General features: G+C 30.5%; 1 protein-coding gene across 2 annotated transcripts in view; it reads left to right on the top strand.

The window, feature by feature from the left end:
* The window catches only part of MS3_00000279 (uncharacterized protein), a 51,220-nt gene extending 29,244 nt beyond the window's left edge, over nucleotides 1-21,976 (top strand). For both annotated transcript variants that reach the window (XM_051208106.1, XM_051208107.1), the window contains exons 19-33: nucleotides 840-895; nucleotides 1,637-1,747; nucleotides 3,098-3,229; nucleotides 4,096-4,240; nucleotides 4,454-4,656; nucleotides 6,027-6,188; nucleotides 7,591-7,643; nucleotides 8,336-8,642; nucleotides 10,805-10,874; nucleotides 11,703-12,202; nucleotides 13,544-13,606; nucleotides 13,778-13,950; nucleotides 14,241-14,511; nucleotides 17,697-17,790; nucleotides 21,235-21,976. In XM_051208106.1, coding sequence (XP_051073610.1) covers nucleotides 840-895; nucleotides 1,637-1,747; nucleotides 3,098-3,229; nucleotides 4,096-4,240; nucleotides 4,454-4,656; nucleotides 6,027-6,188; nucleotides 7,591-7,643; nucleotides 8,336-8,642; nucleotides 10,805-10,874; nucleotides 11,703-12,202; nucleotides 13,544-13,606; nucleotides 13,778-13,950; nucleotides 14,241-14,511; nucleotides 17,697-17,790; nucleotides 21,235-21,383 — 2,489 coding nt within the window. In that variant the 3' untranslated portion in view covers nucleotides 21,384-21,976. The remainder of the gene's footprint in view (nucleotides 1-839; nucleotides 896-1,636; nucleotides 1,748-3,097; nucleotides 3,230-4,095; nucleotides 4,241-4,453; nucleotides 4,657-6,026; nucleotides 6,189-7,590; nucleotides 7,644-8,335; nucleotides 8,643-10,804; nucleotides 10,875-11,702; nucleotides 12,203-13,543; nucleotides 13,607-13,777; nucleotides 13,951-14,240; nucleotides 14,512-17,696; nucleotides 17,791-21,234) is intronic.
* Nucleotides 21,977-23,070: the final 1,094 nt, after the last annotated feature.

Raw genomic sequence — 23,070 nt, 5'->3', positions numbered from 1 at the left:
TGATTTTATAACTTTAAAACAACTGTCTACCATTATTTAAATCTTTATTCATCCAAACGCCCGAGTTTCATTATATGTACTGATTTAATGTTATCACGAGGTTAATCTTATAGACCTTATTAAGTTAATACTATTTATATTATCTGCTTGGTGTATATTATTACGTTGTCATAAATTTGGAATTTATTGGAAAAATTAATACTCAATAACCTTGAGTTATTGGTTTTGCCCTCAGTAGGTAATCTTCATTTCTATAAGCACAGGATATCCATATTTTTGTATGAATATTTTTAGCTCTAGTTATGAAAGTATTTCACTAATGAAAGTGCCTGCATGATAGATGTAGTCAGAAGTGATGTGCGAATCACTTGAAACTCAAGCTTGTTCGTCGATAAGATTGCAAAAGCGTACTCATCTGTTTATCTATTACAATTGAAAAAAAGTTGGAAAAAACCATAGAGTTCATCCCTTATGCACTATGATGACAACTTAATTAGTACATTGTTCGATTCGAAAATCATAGATCAATTATTCTTAATAACTATTACATATAGACTGTCCTTAAACTACTGATTCGGTTCTTGTCAAAATCTCTTATAATATTTCCCTGAAAATGTTCTAGACATAAAATTATGTTTATTGATGTTACTTTATTGGTAAGTTAACATTGTATTAGTTATTATTATATTAAAGGATAATAAATACTCAGTAATTTAATTTTATCTTTTCTTAATTTTAGTAATAATTATTAAAACGAGTATATAATTCTTCGTACTAATAATATTTGTTACCCTCCTGACTTCCTCTCTAATTTGTTCTTGTCCTCTTTTCACGAACAGACGATTTGTATCTTCGTGCTCCTCGTTGTACCTGGTCTAAATTGGAAGATCGTTTGGTTAGTTATGTTGTATTAAGATTTTCTCTTCACTCTATCTATTTATTCTCTATTTGTATTGAGATTATTAAACTAGAGGAGAGTGGGAAATTTACCTTTTCTTTGTAGTAGTACGTATATTAAATCATTTGCATTCCAGTGTATTAATATCCATATGATGTGTTAATCACATTCATCTTATCCTAACGTCAAGTTTGTTGTCCTGTCGTTGTTATTTTAGAAGTAAATTAAGTAAATGTGCAAATGAGAATATAAATCCTTGTTGAGTTGTTAGCCTATGGTTTTGTCGATACGTATTCACTCAATGAAAAATAAATGAATTTACTGTCAGTATAGGGTTTCGGAGATCGTTGAACTTCATTGAAATCACAAACCGATCAAAGTTAAATAACCATTGAAGACATGAAGTACTGGGTAATGTATTCGCACTACTGAGGAGTCCCACACTAGGAATAAACGGCCATCCAGTCTCTCAGGTTTTCAATTATTGCTTAACTTTGATCGGTCCTTGATTTCAATAGTAAATGAATTAATATTTTCTTTTCAATAATTTCCAAACAAGTTCACTTTAAACTAAACAGTTCATGTATTCGATATGTTAATGAGTCCATAATATTTTGAATACATGTTTATTAAGAACGAATTTGTAATTTTTACCACCTTATGATTGTAATGTTTGTCATTTTTGTAATAATAATGTGTTTTCGTAGTGTGAAGTTCCAATATTTTTTAAATTTATAGTTAGTGACCTGTAGAGTGGCATCTTTGTTGATCGCTGGAGAAAATCGTAGAGAATATGTTAGTGCACCTTATACATTTGTTCGTGATGTACTGTATCGTTATGTCCCTCAGGTAAACTGGGAAACTTTTTGCTTTGCATTATATGATCCTTATACACATTTTAAATCATACAGCTAGAGAACATCATTAGCAATCCATAATACGTCAAGACCGTTTTCATAGTTTACTTACAGTAGGTGAGGAATACGTATTTGTAATCGCTCTTCATATTACTACAAACTTCTTAAGATCATTTTTCTGTGGACTAGTTTTGGTTTCTATAATGGCACTTATCTACGGTTTTCACTTGTTTCAACATCAATTTATGCAGGTTTATAGATTTTGATCGATTGCTATTCAAAATAATCGAACTTCTTGAACATTAGCATCATTCATTATACATGTACAATCTTGTATTTAGAAACCAAATGTACTAATAATAATTAGTGCTTAAAAATAATGATACTTGCCTGAAAATGTTATTTCTAATGGACTGTATCATACACCGAGATTGGGAACCGTGATTTGACATATTCTTTTGATCAATTGTATCAATAAGAATATTTTATGCATCTCTATCGTTTCCTTAGTTTCTTCGACTAATGAATTCAGTAAAGCAGAATTCACTGCATATTTAATAGTGAAACATTTTATCAAAAGGTCAAGTTTAAAGTTTTTCCTTTAATATCCTGTTTAGTTACCGTTTAACAATTCAACATTTCTTGATTATTTCTTTGTTTAGGTTGGAAACAGTTAATTCGTACTTAGTCTAATGGTTTACAGTTTCAGTAGTTACGTTTTGTTTTTATCTGCTGTTAGTATTTGAATAATTTCATACTTATTTAAGACTAATCATGCAGAAAATCATGTATTCTTATTATCTATTTATGGATTGCCATCGTCAAGTCGATATCGTACATCATGTTGTTTAAAACAATCATCATATTTTTTCTTGGATTTTCCAAATGTCACTTAAGACCATTTTTCTTGAAGAGCATTAGTCATTTAAATTTTATTATCTGAGTATAAGATTTCTTCTGTCTATGTGTTTATTTACACCATCGTATTATCTTAGTTGTGATTGCTTCATTTATCGTGAATAGCTAACGTCTTGCGAGTTGTTCTAGAAACTTATGTTCTAACTATTGTATTGTATATTAATATTCGTCACATCAATCAAATCATGCTTTCTCGTTGTTTTATTAAGAATGGTCACTTTTGTATGTGTCATGTATTCATTCCAGAAGGCTATAGAATTGTTCCCTTAGTGCAAGAGGTTGACAAATAGGTTCTGAATTGATAACTTCCTGGTTCGAGACACGCCAGCCACCTGTGAAGTGGTTGGTCAGTTTTTAGTGATAGTTCACCCGTTCTTGCTTCTGCCACACTCTTCATTTGTTTCTTTTCTGCTTTTATTAACAGTTGCACTGCTTAAAAACTCCTGTAACTTGTGCCAGGCGACTTAAAAATCTTTTGTTAAGCAAAGGACCTGAATGGGTATCAGGCAAATTACTTTTCACACGTGTTTCTAGTCGACCGGACTGGCAGTTAAAGGTAAATTTTTTTTTGTATTTATAAAAATAGTATTCACTATAAACTAATATCAATTTGAAATCTGCTCATGTCCAAAGAACTCACGACAACATCGTTTTGTTATAGTATAGGACGTTTCAGTATTGCTTATCCTTAACTTAGCATAAAGTTGGGTCAAGATAGTGTTAGTTCATGACGGAAACTAAATAAAACTACATACCTTTTCATTGAAACCTTAACAAAATTACTTTTTTGTTTGATAACCTGTTTTCTCAAAAGTTTGATTTGTATTTTCATACTTCCGCTATGTATTTTAGGTATTTATTCTATTCTACTTACAAGTAGCTAAAATTATGTCGAAATGTTTACGAAATGTTTTAATCATCGTTATTCATTTGCGTAATTCCGTTACGTCATTGTCTCAATGATTTAGTGAATATTGTTGAACGTTATTTTTTTTCGCAAGTACTATTTGCAGTCGTTCATTTTTTGTGTGGAAACTAACCGTTACTCAAATAGTAAAAAAGAAAGCATTTCATTTCTTACGAACTCAGCTCTTGTTAAATAAGAATACATAGATTAAATGTTACCTGATTCATCCTCCTTCTCACATAGTAAGAATATAATAATAATAGTAATAATAATAGACCATGGATTCTTGCAAAATTTATACTGCGTGAAAAACTCAACGAGGTTTGACAGTTTTTATGCTTACATTTCTTTTTTCTAGTAGTGTACACTTTTTATTAAAATTGTTAATAGTACGTTGGTGCTTGTGATAGTCTTTTTCACATTCCTATTTTACTTATAAATTATTTGTTTTCCGCTTTGTTTCTGTGGATAAAAATTTATTCAAGTATTTTCATTTTATTTTTCTTCTAATCCAGTATAATCTTGGAAGAGAGAAATGGCGTATTATGTGTAAAGAAGAAATAGAAAAGGCAAGAATTATCTTTTTAGAATTAGTGCATAATATTTTGAGCACGTTTATGCCACAAATTCTAGTGAAATTGACTAGTTTAAATGTAAAACGTAAGTTGTCACTACTTCTTGTTTGTTAAAAACTTTTTTGGTCGTAGCATTGATTGTTATATTGTATTATTGTAATAGTTATGTCGGTAGGTTCCTCCTCTTCAGTGTCTTTATCTTATGGTTGTTGCATTATCTTGCCTTAGATTCTTATTACTACCACTCCTAATACTACTGTTAGTAGTACAACTTTATTATTATTATTTTTATTATTAGGTGGAATTCGTTCACCTGACAATTTTGAAAATCTGACTAATCAAGGAGTAGATAAATCCCTATCAATTGGATCTAGTCGATCGGAATTGGAGTCTTGCTATGAATTGATACATTTATATGATTCAAGTGATCAAAATGTGTTACCTGAAGTTGGAGATGATCGTCTTTTGATTGTACTGTATACAATGTATAACTATATTCTTGTAAGTTAATGACCATAATGATGTAAATCAACAATTGAGCGAATCGTCTTTCGTATTGATACAATAGTGTCAAACATTTGAATGAATGCCATTAATTTAATTTCTGCTTAAATATGTTACAGTTTGGACTCACAACAACGTTATCAGTGTTTGCACCTTAATACGAAACCTGAATATTGGATAAAGGTGTATATTTTCTGAATAATATGTAAAAACTTGTTTTGAAAAGTTATTAATTATTAGTTCTAAGTAATATATACACTGTTATGATTATTATATGTTAGTGTTTACATGTTAGTTGACTAGATGTATAATGTTTTTGTTTCTTTGCTAAGTAACTAACCATTAAATGAAAAATCCGCAAGGTTGGAGTTTTATGAACTCTGATACATATGGCAGTAATTTAGAATTTCTAGATTTGATTTTTTTTTTACAAAATACTTATATCATCATTTAGATCCAGTCGCATGGTAATGTTTGTTCATTTTATTAAATCAAGAGCTGATAAGATTATTCATCATAATGGCCGGAGAATCAATGATGGTACATAACCAAACAGAATAATTTCACTACCATTTGTCATCATGTTAATTGCTTGTCAAAGGTGTCTCGCTAATATAATTTATCATTCAATGATAAATTTATTTGTAAGGATTTACATTTTCTCATTTATGTTAATGACGACATCCTGGATTTCACTGCTTATCATTCACCAACTTTAATGAAAATTTGTGAATAAATTGCAATATTGAAATAATTTATTAGGGTGGATATATGCCAATAAGGAGTCCTTAACAATCGGAAATGCAAACCTTCAGAAATAAAAATCGTATGCGTTGCACAAACTAGTGGCTATCTGAACTCAGTAGTCAAGTAGACGGTGAGTCGAGCGTTTACATTGAAATGTACTGGGTTCAAATCTCTCAGATCTTAGTACACGTGCATCCAGGCAACGAGCCCTAAATAGGGCGAAACGTGTCTCCTGGATTCCACTTCTCAAATTTAAAAACACACTTGTATTCTATTAGGCTTATGTTTTTCAAATAATCCACTTAGTAACAATACAGTTAAGCTCTCGTTGAATACACATTTAAATATCGATTCCTGTAATGTGAGATAATTTTAGCTTTAAGTAAAAGTTAATTTTATCTTAACGTATGTCTATAATATTGTACCTCACCCTACATCAATCATTTGTGGCACTTTTTCCCATCACAATAATAACAATTTTAATGATAATAGAATTAGTCAGATACACTTTTCATACTGATTTTTTCAACTAATACATTAGCAATTATTTCGTTTTAACTGAATCATCGCTATGAATTTCTATTACCCTATTGTTGTTTTGATTGAACATTTACTTCCAGGCCTCTTTTCGATTCTCATCTAATCCATCGAACTCATCAGATTTCAATGAATCTGTATTTTTTTGGGTTATTAAATATTATCCAAAACCACAAGTTAATCATGCTTTAGCATTACTGATGAAAAATCATATTGTAAAACGTCCTAAATCATATGAAAAAAAAGTAAGAATTTATTTTGTTAACTTTAATGAGTAGTAATTTTGCAAAAACTCATTTGTGATTATTGTCTGTTTAATTTCAATGATGATAGCTATGTTTTCGTCTCAAATCGTATTAATTTTATTTGCTTCTGCTTCATAGTTCATCGTGTCACATTTTTTGAGCTATCTAGAGAACACAGTAAATGACTTTAAATGAACCAAGGCAAGAGAGATAGAGTATTGAACATATAATTCTCGGAATTTAGTTTTTTTATTAACTTAAATACTGCTATCTCTTATCGTCTTTTTTTAAGTCCATAAGTTGCCTGTTGAGCGTATTTTCAACGACATTTAATCTAATGAAAGTCAAGACCTAAAGTTAAAGTTGGTGTTTATCTAAGGATAAATGTCTTGGATTGACTTAAATGTTACTGACTCTCGATCAAGAACTAATTGGAGGCAATTACGTAAGATATACTTCGATATAAGCTCTATTATATTATAAATTGATTTCCATCAAAATTTTTTATATCTTCAGCTTTCCCATTCAGTTTGTGGTCTAAAATAAACACATCAGCGTCTCAGTCGTTTTGATTTGATTTCTAGTTAGTTCTACATTACAACCATAAGTTTGTAACTGTTACGCCTAATATTGATATCAAGCATATTAAGTTTTGAGTTGTCCGTTTTTATCACAGAAATTACTGATGCCAAAAATCTCTAATAATTTCTGTTAAATGTATATGTGAATTTATTTTTGTCGTTCCATTTCTATTGTTACTAATACCCCATCAAAAAGTCAGTCCCACTATTTATCAGTAATAGATAGATAAAAGCTTTTCAGTTATGTGTTGGCATTAACATAAAAGTGATCTGAATCTAATAACTTGATAGACCTTATTTTTATATCATTTATTATTGTTACTATTATTCAGTCATAATCATCTCTCCTCCTTAAGACCCACTGTGATAATTCTCTGTTGCTTGATTAGTAAACAGAATTATTCACCTTCCAATATTTGACAAGAGTAAAACCTTTTTCAATATTATCTACTACCTTGCACGTTTCCTGTCTGTCTGATTGATTCAAATCAATATAGATATGCAGTTATTTTCCTTTTTTTCTAGACCGTTATTTTTCCTTATGTAAATTACTACCATCATTTTTCTTCCCATTTATGATTGTCTTTTCTGCTAAACGATTTCCACTAAGTCTGTAGGCAAATATACAGATATGTACATTAATGTAATTTATATATTTGTTTCACTTTTGTAAATTTTTCTCACTTATTAACTGTACATGTATTGATTTTGTTATTTTACACAACATATAATGTGATCAGTTAATGTTGGTTATGTTTCTCTCCTCTCACTTATTTAGATATATATTTTTTTCTTTTTCTGATTGTATTTATCTTTTTTAGTCTGATCCAGGTTTTCGTATTGTCAATTCTGTTTGTATTGCTCTTAGTCATAGGTAAGCAAATTTCTGTTATTTTTCTGCTTAAGAAATTATATCTAATGTATTTTGAATTCTTTTGGAGTTATGCATACTATTTGTCCGTGATTCAGTTATATGATCTTATCCTAATAATTTGATAGAGTAATCGTTCTTTTAAAATCAACTGATGTATTTATTTTCATGAAACTTTAAAAAGATACGTTATATCTTCTGGATTTTGCTTGTAGCTGAAATATTTATACAGCGCAATTATGCGTTGTTTAAAAGTTCGATCTTATCCTTATGATCGGAAATTCACGACTGTATTTACTTGAATATACATTAAATGAAAATTGTAAAGTTCAGAATTCATGACTCTAAGCTTATTGCTTCGATATCATGTATTGTTCCCATAGTTACACAAATTATTGAAGTAAGAACGTTCACTGCGTCTTCACTTAAAAAATTGTCTAGTTTTTCAATCTATGAATTGTGATTTTATTATTTTTCTCCTCTTCTAAGTTTTGTTTGATTTACTTGTGATTAAGTATTCGAAGCACCTAATCAAAAAAGTCAAGATTTGATCGTATGTTGAATGATAATCTTGATTTAATTGACAAATAAATTATGTAATTCAACTCGCCAATAATTCACTGTTTTCTTTACTTTCACTTCATAGTTCCTGTCAATTATTACTTATTGTTACTTTGTATTCCGATACTAAATAGATTTTCACGTTGGACACATGGTGAATTTTTTACACAAGTTAAATATATTCCGGAATCTTATTCAATTTGGACTAGTTCTGTTAACCATTTGAATTTATACGAAAGTGGTAATGACCGTAATGCAGTTCACAACAAAACAAGGAGAAAAACTCGTTCAAGTGTACAAACAGAAGAAGAAGAGGGAGAGGAAAGCATCACTAACAGTAAACCACCAGAACTAGAAAAAATAATTCATAGACATTTATTTTCTGAAATTTCAACCGGTGGTTGTGTAGCTTTCTTTTTGGAACAATTCTTATTTTATCCAGTAAGTGTAAATACTTATTTTCCATTTTAAACAGAATGTTAATGTTATGTATTTATTGTTATTGTGTTTTATCATCAATATCACTTATAGATTTACAATTTTTTGTTTACTTAATATGTGTAACATGTAAAAGTCAGACATACGTATGCTCAGAGTTCAATCATTGAATACACTGTATATGAGTTAAGAATGTATAGAAAGAATCTAGTTATTAAATATTGCATGCACATTCTTTCACTATCAAAATATTGTAAAATACATTCGCAAAACATTGATAGCAGTTTTATATCTGGATCTATTAATTCGTTACCATTCTGTAGATTGGAGTCATAGAGATCATATATTTCGTAGGCTTTTGATGGAATCAGACATGAGTCAAAACAAAAACCGGTGGCGGTGTTGCTGTGAGTCATAACATAATTTCTTCATATTATTTAGAAAATTTGGATTGTGACTAGCTTTTCGACGTATTTTGCGGCTTGTCAACAAGACATATCTACATTTCAGTATTGATTTTCACATTGAAGCTCGAGCTCCATATCTTTATCTTCAAAAGCGTAACGCGTTATCCATATCTTTCATAAAACGTGTGACATGTTATCTATACCTAGGCAATCTGCACATGATTCACATATGCAAACGAAATCTGACCAAAATCCAATCTTTGATATTAACAAGGGAATAACTTAGTTCTTGATTACTAATGATAATGAATTTATATTTTTCAGTTGTGTTGTTTTTATTTTCATAAGTTCAAGCCAGTTAATTATGTGATTTACCGAAACACTTTTCTCTGTAATACATTATTGTGTTATTGTTTTTTTACTTTAACTAAAGAGAATTTAATTTATTTTTCTACGCTCCTTAATTCATGGTATTTTAAATTAATAACAATTCCATTTACTATGCTGTCTGTATAAACAACGTTATATCAAATTAAATGTAATTAGATAAAATTGGAGAATATACGAATTATAATCTGTTTTCACTTGTGAACTTTATTAAATATAAATTTCTAGAATGTAATCCAAATTAGGTTATATACTTGTATGCTCAAAGAAATTGAAGAATGAAAATGGGAATTTGTTCACTGGTAGTAAATACAGTATTTAAACATTTTCTCTAGTACCAGTAGGAACTATTGATCCCTTCCAAGTAGAACTATAAAGATATCTGATTTGTAATGTTAAAATGGGTACAATCCACAATCAACTTAATAACTGATGTAAATCAGTTATCAGGATTATCAAACTACACATAATCTAGGGAAGCATAATAATTAAATATCTTGTCTAAGTTTGGTCTGAAATTTTGTAAATAGTGTTTTTTCTCAACCATTTTATCACAATTTCCTGTAGGTTTTTTGATCGAATTATTGAATGTTAGTAATAGTTGTTATCCAATTGCATAGCCGGAACTAGTTGTTTAATGGTTTTTGAACATGTGACCTGTTGGTTGGTAGTTGTATTCTTAGGCCACATGATCACTAACATTCTCTATGAAAAGAAATAGGTTATATATGAAAATAAAAATGTGATATCATGTCAAAGAAAATAAGATTGTTTTGATTTACATAAACAGTTACATTATGCATGATTAGGGGTATCTGTTTATCAACCCAATAGCTTTCTCAGTGGTTATTCTCTCCTAAGAATGGATTCATGATAAAAATTTCGTTATGAGTTATTTTATGAGAATTGGTCATGTTGCATTGATGCTTTGTGTTATAAGCAATAAAATATAGACTGTTTAGCTTTTCTAGGAGTTTGTATCATTAGTTAGGTATAAATCGAATCATTTTTTTGTAACGCTAAGTATTATTAACGTAAATAACTTATATTTGATTTTATTCTTCTATTTCGTGATGTGATAATCACCACATTTTTTTGTCATAACTATCTGTTCTCAATATTATCACCACTTATTTATTTGGGATACTACAAAGGTAGTCTATTTCTGGTGATGCGTTCTCTAAGCTAAATGGTTTAGTCATGAAGCTTTCATTCTCCTTTCAAACAACATATTTCAAAGAGAAATAAGGTATTAGTTTATCACATTATGAATATTCAAAGCCCAACTCCATCTTCACTTAGCTAGCATTAACCTTTATAATTTGAATTTCAATGAATATGTTATTTTTCATTTTTATCCGTTTCATCTAGTTTGTTGATGTTCAAGTATCCATCAAAGTGGAAGATATAATTTTAGTTGGTAGTGGTCAAACATATTTAGGTGAGTAATATATATATATATATATATATATATATATATATATAATTCACCTAATTTTTATGGAGTGTTTGTTCTATGATATTTGACTATAAGTTGGGGTCTTTGCATATAATTAGAAAATTTTTTTATTGAACTTTAAGTTGATCTTGGAGTTCCGTAAATTTTTAACATTTCTTTGCATTTTTACCTACTCCAGTTTATATTTTAAGCAAACTAAATTTGATACAAACATGTATTTAATGCTTACTAAACTGTATTTTAAAAGCGATCGTATGCTGCTTGTAAAAGGGACCATGTCCTTTGAGAGTTTCTCAAAAACAGTCTAGAGTCCTTCCATCGTTTTCTACCGTATTTGAGTCATGTTCAAGATTATTTCTTTAAAATAAAATGCAATTATTAGTTGTATCTCATGTTTTCTCGTTAGCTTATTGGATATTTAACATGTAATATACACCACATTGTTGTGTTATAGTAGACTAGTTGTTCACAAATTCAACTTTCAATCTTTAAATAGTAGATGAAAAACATCTTTTTCGCCTTTAACGTTTTGGGTTATTCAATAGCTGTGCCATTAAATTTTTTTTCTAAAAGTGTACGTAAATTTCAAGTAATAGTAAATAAGCCTACACTTAGTGATTAAATTTCTTTAACAAAATAAATAAATAAAAGAGAGCAGACGAGATCGTTTTTATCTTTTTGAAGTGCACCATCCTAGTGACAAGTTATACGATTATTTTTAAGTAATTCAAAGGTCTCATTCATTTATTAGTCAGTATATTGTAATTTGCTTTTTAGTTCTGATAATATTTTACTGACCATATTTTACAGATGATACTGTTGACTTACTACCATTACAAACATCAATAACACAAAACTCCTCAGTTCAAATCAAATCAACTGAATTACGCAAAGATTTATTATATCGCATGGGTGTATCTAATGAAATTCTAAACGATCCATTGTTTGTTGGTGATTATAATTCTATGCGACATTCACGTTGGTTCGATCACCATTTATCATTTAACGGTGGTTATATTCAAGCAGTTTTAACAAATAATAATAATATGAAAAATGACAATTGGAATTTGCCGAAATTGTCAAAATCTCTTGCAAACTCATTAAAGCCATTAGTTAAAAAGACTAGTAAATCACTAGTTTTTCAAATGCCTGATTTTGGTGTGAATTCCTTAAACGGTGGTAATCTAATTGGTGATGAAAATGAAATCAATGTGGATATGGATGTCAAATTAGAAGATAGTATATCATATCGCCTTGAAGAATATATTCAAACAGGTCGATTTAGTGGTCGCTCTGTTATGGAAATTAAAGTCAGTTTATAATAATAATAGTAGTTATAATAATTCTATTGATGATATATATGTTCTGACACCGTTTGCTGACGATATAGTTCAGTATAAACCGTAAAATATTGTTTAATAGGTAATCTGAAAACTATACACCTTAATTACAAAGTAACTTAGTTGTTAGCTCATCGACAAAAATATTCAAACTTTATTCCAAACTTCCTACAATTTGATGCCTAAATAAAGATCAAATAAGTTTTGCGAAATTTTTGCATATATCTTAACTTAGTGTCAGGATTACTATATTGTTTTTAACAGCATATATCGATCACTGTTGATGGTTGTCTTCTAAGATGTGATTGGGGAAAAGATTTTTATCATTGAGGATTATGTTGTTTTATAAAATTTTATTACCTTATTGAAATCTAATGCTTTACTATTGGGCTGAAACACACGTCCTAGATAACACTACTAGCCACATTTCATTCATTCTTCACTATTGTCGTCGAAAATAGTTTTACTTCCATGGCACTTTGTAATCTTAATAACCCCAACTTACCTACTGACTGACTGACTCACCTTTGCTTTTGGCGGTTATAAAAAACTATATTCTAGTGTATTATGAAGCCTAATCCATTCATAAACTTCCATTTTAACATGTTTATGAGTATTTCGGTAACATGTATCTTATTTATTTATCATTTGAACATATGAATATTGGTGCAAGGGCTCAGAATCGATCACAATGGCGTCGGTGTATACACTCCCTGTCTTCCCTTAAACTAAGAGATTAAAATCGCTTCATATCTTTCTTTCTACAAACCAATTCTTTCTTCTTGTACTATATCTCTATATGCAATCTTTCTCTTATATATTACTACCTTTGACCTAACCACTGCTATGAATCCGGTGTTCATCTTGTTGTGCTGATGCGGTATGGCAACCTGGACCGATGCACATATGTGCCTGGTCCTACGTTGTAGCTGACTGACTGACTGACTGACTGACTGCAAGGGAGCACCAAATATATATACGCCACAACATGTATCTTAGTACTAAAATACATGTATCTTAGTATTTATGAGTTTATTTAGCCTCTTTTTTGTTACCCAATTAAGTTATCACTACTCAAGACAATCAACTAAACAATAGAACACTAGCTCAGTACTTTAGAAACTTTGAACCATTATTATCATGTTGACTAGATGTGTTTATCAATATGGCATTTTCTTAGTGCTCGCGTTGTTGGAAAATACTGTAGACATACCATTGAATATGATGTATTGTGAAAATTTTATTTTAATACGTTAAAGTATTCGTGAAATGTATTTCTAAATTGTAATATTTTTTAAAATAACTTTTTAGCAAAATATTGGTGATCGAAGCAATGTTTCAAGTGCATTACAAAATCTATTGGATTCTCGTGTGGTTAGTTAGTGTATTTATTTTTCTTAGTTTCTTCCATAAAAGTTGTATTACATCAAAATAACATTTATAGATATATTGTATGACGACATAAAGCTTCTAATACTTTCTTCTTCTTCAGAATGAGTTCTTAATGTTTTTTTCCATTTACATGTGGATTTTTTCTATAATTAGGTATTCAATGTTGGCAGTATTTATTCTCGATTTGTTCATCATAAATTTATACGTCTTTGGCTTGTTCATTTAAAACCGAATATGAATCTTCGTTCTAATGTTGTTATCCGAAATTCTGCACAATTAACTAAGGATAATAAACTGGAATCTACTCATCCACCAAAGCGACCTAAGTAAGCATCGACATTTAGACTAATACTACTTTTTTCACATTTGTGCCCAGTTATCTGATCTAATTTTCATAGAAATTTCTGTAAATGTACTATGAACGGCCACGACTTGTATCCAATAGTTGTGTACTGCTCTAGAAATCCTGGAGAGTTTTGTTCACTTCACCCTGCTAAGGCTGTGTTTTGCTTTTATGTTCATTCATCATTTGCGAAAGCTAATTACCGTTTGTTGTTGGTAATAAAACTATTTTATCCCAAACTTTTATTTCAATATACATTTATATGACTTGTAGGTTAGATTCAGCAGTGTCCGATAACAGTGAGAACCAAACTGATCCCAATACCTCAGTTAAGGACCCTTCCAATATGGACAATGTCCCTACAGGTTATTTCTTCCCACAACCTTGGTTCTCTGAAATTGGATCACCTAAACCAAGATTGTTCTGTGATGTCTTACGAAGTTTATGTGCTCAACTTTCTAACTGTGGTGGAACCACACTGGCATTATTCGCTCAACAGCATCAAACTTTGTTTGGTCAGCAGGCAATTCGTCAATTATTATACGTAAGTTTTCATATCTCTGTCGAATAGCTAATTACATATAGTGATTTTTAAAAATATTAGTTGTCTGTAACATTTGCTCATATCTGAATTTTTTCTCACCTCTTGTTTTAATGTTAGAGTAGTAATATAACCATTATTAAAGAAATCAAAATATGTTGAAATGTATACGTAGTAATCAAGTAAGGGTCTGCTTTATTTTTTATTTCCAGTTGGTACTATTTCGTTAAATTTTATGATCATTGAATTTGATTATTAAAGTGTACCTAAATATGTACTACTTCTAGCACATTTAAGATTAATTATTGTCATCGAAGTGATAAATTAAGTATACATGTAGTTCCTTACACACAGCTTTCTCATACTCCAGTGTTACAGTTTTTTGTTCAATTCGTTCATAATGTAAATGTTCAATTTTTAACTTCTCGTTAATAGTTTTCTGTCATATGAATAGCTCTAAACCATTATTTCATGTCAGCTTAATGAAGGAATTAGACTGACATGTTTTACTCTAAAAAGCGGTTGAGCAAAATCGCATTGTAAATAAACTTTACACATTTCATTCATTCATTCGAATCGACTTCTCGGAATTCGTTTTTCACCAATTGAATGCTTGGATTATATTTGGGTCAGTGGTATCTATTCGGAATTTTAAAATCAAGATATTTTTGTAGCAGACAATGTTAGACAACATAAAACCTAATAGAAATATGTATTGATCCAGCTTACTACACCGCATATCATCACAGTGGTTAAAGAAGTTAATAAAATCAGATTCAAAGGTATAATAATAATAATAATGTTAATAATTATAGTGGGGCATTTAAAGAAAAACCAAGTTCAACTGTGTTATTGTTCTGTCGATGTTGAATCATGTCACTGAAAATCTTGAACCACTGACTACGACTACTATGTGACCCTCAACCAAGAATTCTATATTCTTCCTCGTGCATGAATCAACAATCCACGGACTAATGTCTTGTTTTGACCTAGCTGCTGGTAGATTATTTTCCAATACACTTCTTTGCCACCTAGCCTAGGGTATTAAGGTAGATGTTGGTTGAGAACTCTATTCATTCATTTTTCTGTTACAAATCTCTCTTGTATACATATAATGATTTGTTTAATGTTATTAAAATAATTCAGCGCTATTAATTACAGTCTACCTAACAAATAGTCGCTTTGGTTAAGAAACGTTTTGTATAGTGTCAAAATATCTTTCATAATTATGTTTACCAAAAAAGAAGCGTTTTTCAAACGTTCCTTGTTACAAGTTATTATGTTATGTTAGCCCTTAAATGCATAAAATCACATGTGATGTGTGTCGACTTACTCTTGTGCTCATAGACTAGCTTTACTGTAACATTTTCAGTCATGTTTCTGTTGTTTATGTTTAGAATCCAACAAATTAAGTGTTTTAGTGATCGAGGAGTCAGTTATGATGTCAACTTTATTATTTCTGATGCCCATATATAAATGAAATATTTAGTTTAGCAAATTGCTGAAGTTTTCTCGAAACTCACCCGAAATGACACTTTTGTTCGAGATATAATCGCTATTGTAATTAAATACAATAGCGATTATATACTGCGCGGCAGTTCGTTCTGTTTTACTTTACGGCTGCGAAATGTGGCCACTAAGAGTAGAAGATATTCGTAAGCAACTAGTATTTGACCACAGATGTCTTAGAAATATTGCTCTCATCTGCTGGGATCACCAGGTAATAGTGAGGTTAGATGTGGGGTATTAGGGAATGATAGTAATGCAGTTGATGAGGTTGTGAATCTTCACCGACTGAGATGGTTGGGCCACGTGTTGTGTATGCCTGAACACCGATTACCACTACGTGCAATGCTCACCGGTGTTCGGGATGGTTGGAAGAAAGTTAGGGGTGGCCAAACCAAAACGTGGCATCAGTGCTTGAAGTCACTAACTTGTAGTCTGAGCCATGTTTGTGGATGCAGACTACGTGGTTGGGGTCCGCGTGACTATCGTAACCAATGATTGGAGACTCATGGTGACATGGCTGAGAATCGATCACAATGGCGTAGGTGTATACACTCCCTGTCTTCCCTTGAACTATGAGATTAAAATCGCTTCATATCTCTCTTTCTACGAACTAATTCTCTCTTCCTGTACTATATCATTATATGCAATCTTTCTTTTATATATTTCCACCACTGAATTAACCACTTCTATGAATTTGGTGTTCATCTTGTTATGCTAATGTGGTATGACAACTTTGACCGATGTACACATGTGCCTGGTCCTACGTTGTAGATGACCGACTGATTTTATTTAATTAATTGCTGTGGTTATTTTTTTTGTATGCCTTAGAATATTTTTCTAAATAGAAAGTCTTCTAATATTGTATTGTTTTACTTTATATGCGTTGTACTGTTTACTTCTAACGCATTTATTCTACTTATATCTGTCCATTACCCCGATCAGTTCTCCAAAAATTCTTCTATAAGGTCAACTATTTAATTCAATTAGGATTAACAGAGAGCCCGGGACAAATCTGCATTTGTCCGGGTTGCTGTAACATATTTACACAATTAGTAAAGAAGCCAAAGGAATATGTTTTGAAAAAAGGAATAGAAAAGTATGTGTGAAAGAAAACTGGGACTGCAAGGGTAGAGCAAGGTAAAATATGAATTTATCTCCACAACTGTAGCCAATTCTTAACCATATCTCCTACCCCTTCCAAATACTGATTAGGAATATCGCGGTGATTCTAAATAAGATGGTACGCAATTACCAACAGTCATTTACTTCATACATTTATGCTCTGTTTTGATTTAAATCCTCACAAATTTTCAACTTCGACTGTAGTCAACATTTGTTATTGAAGTGTACGGCGGTTCGAAATACAGACCCCCGACGAACTTATTCGATGAAGACTCCACCTGTTTTAAGATATTTCGGATCCCTTTGCTCAACCTTAATATTCCTCATTTCATCGTTTTATGATACCCAAACGATGCTCCAAAGACATCTTACTTTCGTTGTGAACGCGTCAGTATAACGAAGAAATTCTTCTAATAATATACCATGCTGAAATACTGCTTCAAGACTCAGTTGTTTTTTTCTTAGCAAGAAATGTCTTTCTGGGAGAAATTTTATTTCAGTTTATTTATCGATTAGTTTTGGGATTAATGTATTTACTTATCTATCTTATTCATCAGCATCTACGAGATATGGGAGCCATTCGTATGGTTCGTGTATTCACGAAATCAAAACCATGTTTGTTTTCTGATAGAGTAACATACACTATTTCAGGTTAGTTTGTCTAAAATGTTTTTTTCTGAGTTTTGAACAAAATTTTCAAGTGTATTAAAACTATGTTGATCAGCTTTTCATCCGAAATTCTTTTGAAAATTTGGAAATAGTCTGTGAAAAATTCAGCTCCTTTTACACATCATTCTCTTTAAAAAGCTCAACCTATATTTATTTACAAAATGTAAACAAGTCATATGTTACTTTCTGAGTTATGCGCACATAAAAGAAATGACCTGAAATTAGTTATGTATGAAGTCGTTGGTTTATTGCCAAGTCTCCGCACCTAGTTATATACGATCTTTTTCTCGACTTGTCTATTTGTCTAGCGTTTTAACTTATAACTATTATACCATTACTGTATTACGTTGTTCCATACATTCATTCGATTTGTACAACTATAAGATAAGTAACCGCTACACAGTATTGAAAATGTCGATATCCATTTTCTAAAATAAATCAGGCGATCTTTAATTTTATTTCAAAACACCAGTTTTGTCAATGGCTGATTAATAGTTTAAACTGTAATTTGATAAAACGGTTTATTTTTGTACCTAAACATATTGAATTAGTACAGTAATTAAAGAACTGCAAAGTATTGGCGATTATTAGCATCAGCTTTCAAAGCATATAGTACATACGATCGTATATTATATTATTATAGTACGAAAGTGTTTCGTTGTTTTAAATATCGTCCCTAAACTAGTAAATGACTAGGGGCGACTGTGCACAGCATCTGTAAAAGTATGAATAGCATTATACCCTAAAAAAGTGTCATAAAGTCAGTGTAACTCATACTTGTTTTGATCATTATAAATAGTATAAAGAAATAGATTAGGATTAATGTTTAACCAAACCACTTTCTGTTAAAAATTAAACTCTATAATCATTGAAACAAATTCATCTATATTTTCGACGAAATTGTTTAGTTTTTTTTTCTTATGTAAATTCTATTTTGTTTAAGACATTGTACCCATTACTCCATCATAAACGAAATGTCTGGTTAATTTCTTAAGCCAAAAACAAAACAAAATAAATCTGTTAAATTATTTTAAATAAACAATGTTGTTTTTACAATGTTAATTGTCAGATATATCCTTTAATAATATCACATTTAAAACTTGTTTCTTTCCTAGAAGAAAGAAAATGCATCTTTATCAATAATTTTACAAGTGTTTGTTTTTTTCTCTTCTTCTTAAGTACTAAAACTAACGGTAGTTATAGAATAGTAAAAGTCATCCTGTTGTTAAGGTTTTATTTATTTGTTTTTGTAATTCACGTCAAAAAAAAAAAAAGTAAATAAATAAAAAAAGTGATTTACCAAATGTTATAGAATCTTACCAAAAACTATATGTTACATTATGGTTGAATTTCATTTTTTTCTCCCTCAATGACTCCTCGTTAGAAATAAAAATTTAAAAAATGGGAGGGAGTATGGAATTTAATATTTTCTTCATTTAATTGTTCATTTGTTATTGTTTAACGTCTTAAATTAAAATGAAATGAATTTTGATAATGATTAGGAAATTTATATAGAAAGTTATTTTTTTAAAGAAATTTTAATGATTGACTACTTTAATCATTTTTATTTGTTTAATAAAATAAATCATTCAAACGATAGATTAATATCTATCACATGCTATATTTAATTGCTTATCTTAGTTTATATGTTTGTTCAAAAGTAGTTATTATTGAAAGATTGAATATTTAAACATTTTATTCAACGAATTCAAAGGTACCTACGTCTGTACAGATAAATAGTTTTAATAGTTTGATTGCACTCTACTTACTCAATACAACACGAGATGGATGGATGGATGGATGTAATGAATTCATTTTACATACTGTATAGGGATGGTGGATTCGAAAACTGAATCAGTTTTGTAATTGTTAAAATGAATGAATAAAATATTGATCATTAGATGAAATTCAATGATGATAGATGCTCAACAAATTGGTTCATTGACTGAAACATTTCAAATTAAGTGTACTAGCTAGAAGAATAAATTTTACAACTAAGAAAATAACATTGTTATAAACAAAATATTAACATAAAAATAATACATTTAAATGTTACTCACTTGTCAATAAATTAAGACCTGACTGTTACAATTAATCCGTGCTCATCATATCATATAATTAAATATTACAACTTGGCCTTCGAAACACTTTTTTTTCGATGGATAGATGATTTCTTTTAAACTTTCATGTTAATTAATATTTCCAGCTGAGCAAGTTGTTTATTACTAAAAAGAAAACAACAAAGTACAAAATATTTTCACTCTTGCTTCTTGCTTATTTAATTAAAAAAATTTATCTGGTTATTGGCTTATGAGACTTTGTCTTGAAAAGATTAATTGAAGTAATAGTAGGTTATGTTATACTCATACATATTTTTCTCGTATTTCTAGAGTATACATTAATAAAAATAATAATATTCACCTATCTTATGAGTCTCATTAGTCCTGATGGTCTAGTGTGTGACGGAATCTCGGGACGGATTCTGAACGCTCGACTGGCTTTTGCCAACTTGTGTTACATGGCGTAGGTGAGATATCCGTCTGCTAACTAAAAATCGAGTTTACTGTCAAACAGTTTTCTCTGTTCCACTTTATGGGTGTGATACATGGCCATGAAGAGTAGAGGATATTCGTAAGTTACTGGTATTCGATCATAAGTATCTTTGAGTCATTTCTCGTGTATTTTGGGACCACGGACCTAGCAATGCCAAAGTTAGGAATAGCGTACAAGAAAAGTTTGGGAAATCAACTTGTGAGGTAGTCAACCTTCATTAACCGAGATTGCTGTTACGTATACCCGGCAACCGCTCATCTCTAAGAGTGATGTTTTTTGGTGTAGAAGCAGGTTGGAAGAAAGCTGGGGGCGGTCAAGCCAAAATATAGCCTCAGTCCGCGAGGTCATTGACAATTGTACTGAGTCATGTTGACAGTTGTAGACTACCTGGTTGAGGACTGTGTGATTGTCGTAACTAATGGTCAGTCAGTCAGTCAGCTACAACGTAGGACCAGGCACATATGTGCATCGGTCCAGGTTGCCATACCGCATCAGCACAACAAGATGAACACCGGATTCATAGCAGTGGTTAGGTCAAAGGTAGTAATATATAAGAGAAAGATTGCATATAGAGATATAGTACAAGAAGAAAGAATTGGTTTGTAGAAAGAAAGATATGAAGTGATTTTAATCTCTTAGTTTAAGGGAAGACAGGGAGACTTTGAATGACATGACTCGAAATCGTCTGTAATGGCGCAGGTGTTACCGTTCTTTATCTTCCCCATAATTTTGAACTTTCAGGATCTGGCTTGATAGTTTCGTCTTTCTGTGCTGGTGGGGTGTGGCAGCTAAAACCGATTTACATACGCACTAGGTTCTACGTTGTGATTAAATGACTGGATAATAATGGTGATGTTTTTTTTTCAATTTTAGATGACATACTTTTGGCATCACCTGAAGAATTAACGCTAATACCTGAACCAAATTATGTAACAATTATTGGAACATTCACAGATATGTATTTACAACAGAATAATATTACCAGTGTTAGAAGCAGTAACAGTGACAACAACACTGGTTGAAACAGCCAGTTGACATAAATGAAAAGTTATCCCACCTGAACTTGTAAATAAACAAATAAATATCAATATCTGTGCTTGATTCACAGAAATAAAATTGCATTTATTGATAATACTGCTGATAATGGTAGTATGTAGAATCTACCAGTTGGCTTTTTCTTGAAGCATAAATTAAATATCTGTATACATCGGTGATAACAATACTTCATATCGCTTTTATACACAGGAATGTGATGATTAATAACTTTGTTTAAGTACAGTAGCCCAAAAAAGGATTGTATGTATATATATGTACAAATATCTTTTGTTTGTCACTAAATATTTATTTTAATTAGCATCTAATTTATTATTTCTTGTCGCATGTATATATCTTCATACTTGATCTTTTTGCTATGATAACATTACTTAAGTAAAATGAAACTGTTCCTTTTATTTCCTTTTCATTATTATTATTTTTGTTCACTTGTGTAGTTGTTTTCTCTTTGAGTGTAAATTCAGTTTTGTTCCTTCAATTCTTTTTGTGTTAGCTTTTTTTAATAGTTTTTATGATTTGCACAACGATCGTCGGGAAGTGGGTTTTCAGTCCTTTTCATTATGTAAATTATTATATATAAATATAAATATATATATATATATATATATATATATATATATATATATATATATCTGTGTATACCTTATAACATATAAACTGAATTCAATTGGTTTCCTTTGAGTTATACAGTGGATAGACAATTTGTCAATAATAATAGCTTTGAGGCTAAATAGTATGTTGCTGTTAGTGTGTCCTAATCCACGTGACTCAACTTGCATTTTATGCATAATTATGAGTTAATGCTCAGTGTTAATAATCATCAGTGTTTTGATGGGTAGTATAATTTATCATTGACAGTCGTCCGTGTATAGGTTTTGAGCATATAACAAGTCCAGCAATCTTGAACGAAGATTACATCTTATATTCCTATCATGAAATCTTTGTAGGTTTATTGGTGAACGTTTTCCAATATGTCGTATGTTATCTCTCTGTGATAACGTCATAACTTCCATATTATCAATTACTGGAACACAAAAAGACTTACATTTTCTTGTCACTTATTTTTATTATATTAAGAGCATTTGAGCAACTGATATTTGTTCTCTCCATTTATCACCTTTTTCGTCGGGAAAGTGTGAATAAAACTCAGTTGAGCGTAATGCTTCCTATGTAATTTAATTGGGTTCTTTGAATCACAACTAAAGTTCTTACAAGTTGGTTATTTTGACCCTCGTTAAACCTCTATTATACTAAATTAAGTATTGGCAGTGAGTACTGACCCCTCTCACTTAACGGAAGTGCATTGATTGATCATTGAATGATAATGGATGTCGTGTTTGTCTAGTCCTTAATGCTGATCGAATTACAATAACCAAGTTACAAAAAGACAGGGTTTCCTGCCAAATACTTTCAACCATCAAGCAGCTAACTCGAATAATTGATTCAAAGGATATATCTGATTATATAACTCTTGAATAAGAAGAGTGAAGCGGTATCTTCACCTTCAAGTATCGTTCCTTCGAAAATTAACATTATCTTACAGTTAATGACAAATTCCATGTTGAGAAACTAAAATATTTTCCAGCATGAAAAAAGCTTTGGGCGAATATTCCTTGTTCATTGTGGTCTATTTTAGATGAACTATGTGTAGCTTTG

Source organism: Schistosoma haematobium, chromosome 1 (assembly GCF_000699445.3).
Source record: "Schistosoma haematobium chromosome 1, whole genome shotgun sequence".
Classification (NCBI taxonomy): Eukaryota; Metazoa; Platyhelminthes; class Trematoda; order Strigeidida; family Schistosomatidae; genus Schistosoma; species Schistosoma haematobium.
Note: the sequence above shows the minus strand (reverse complement) of the source record. Positions and strands in the feature narration are given on the sequence as shown.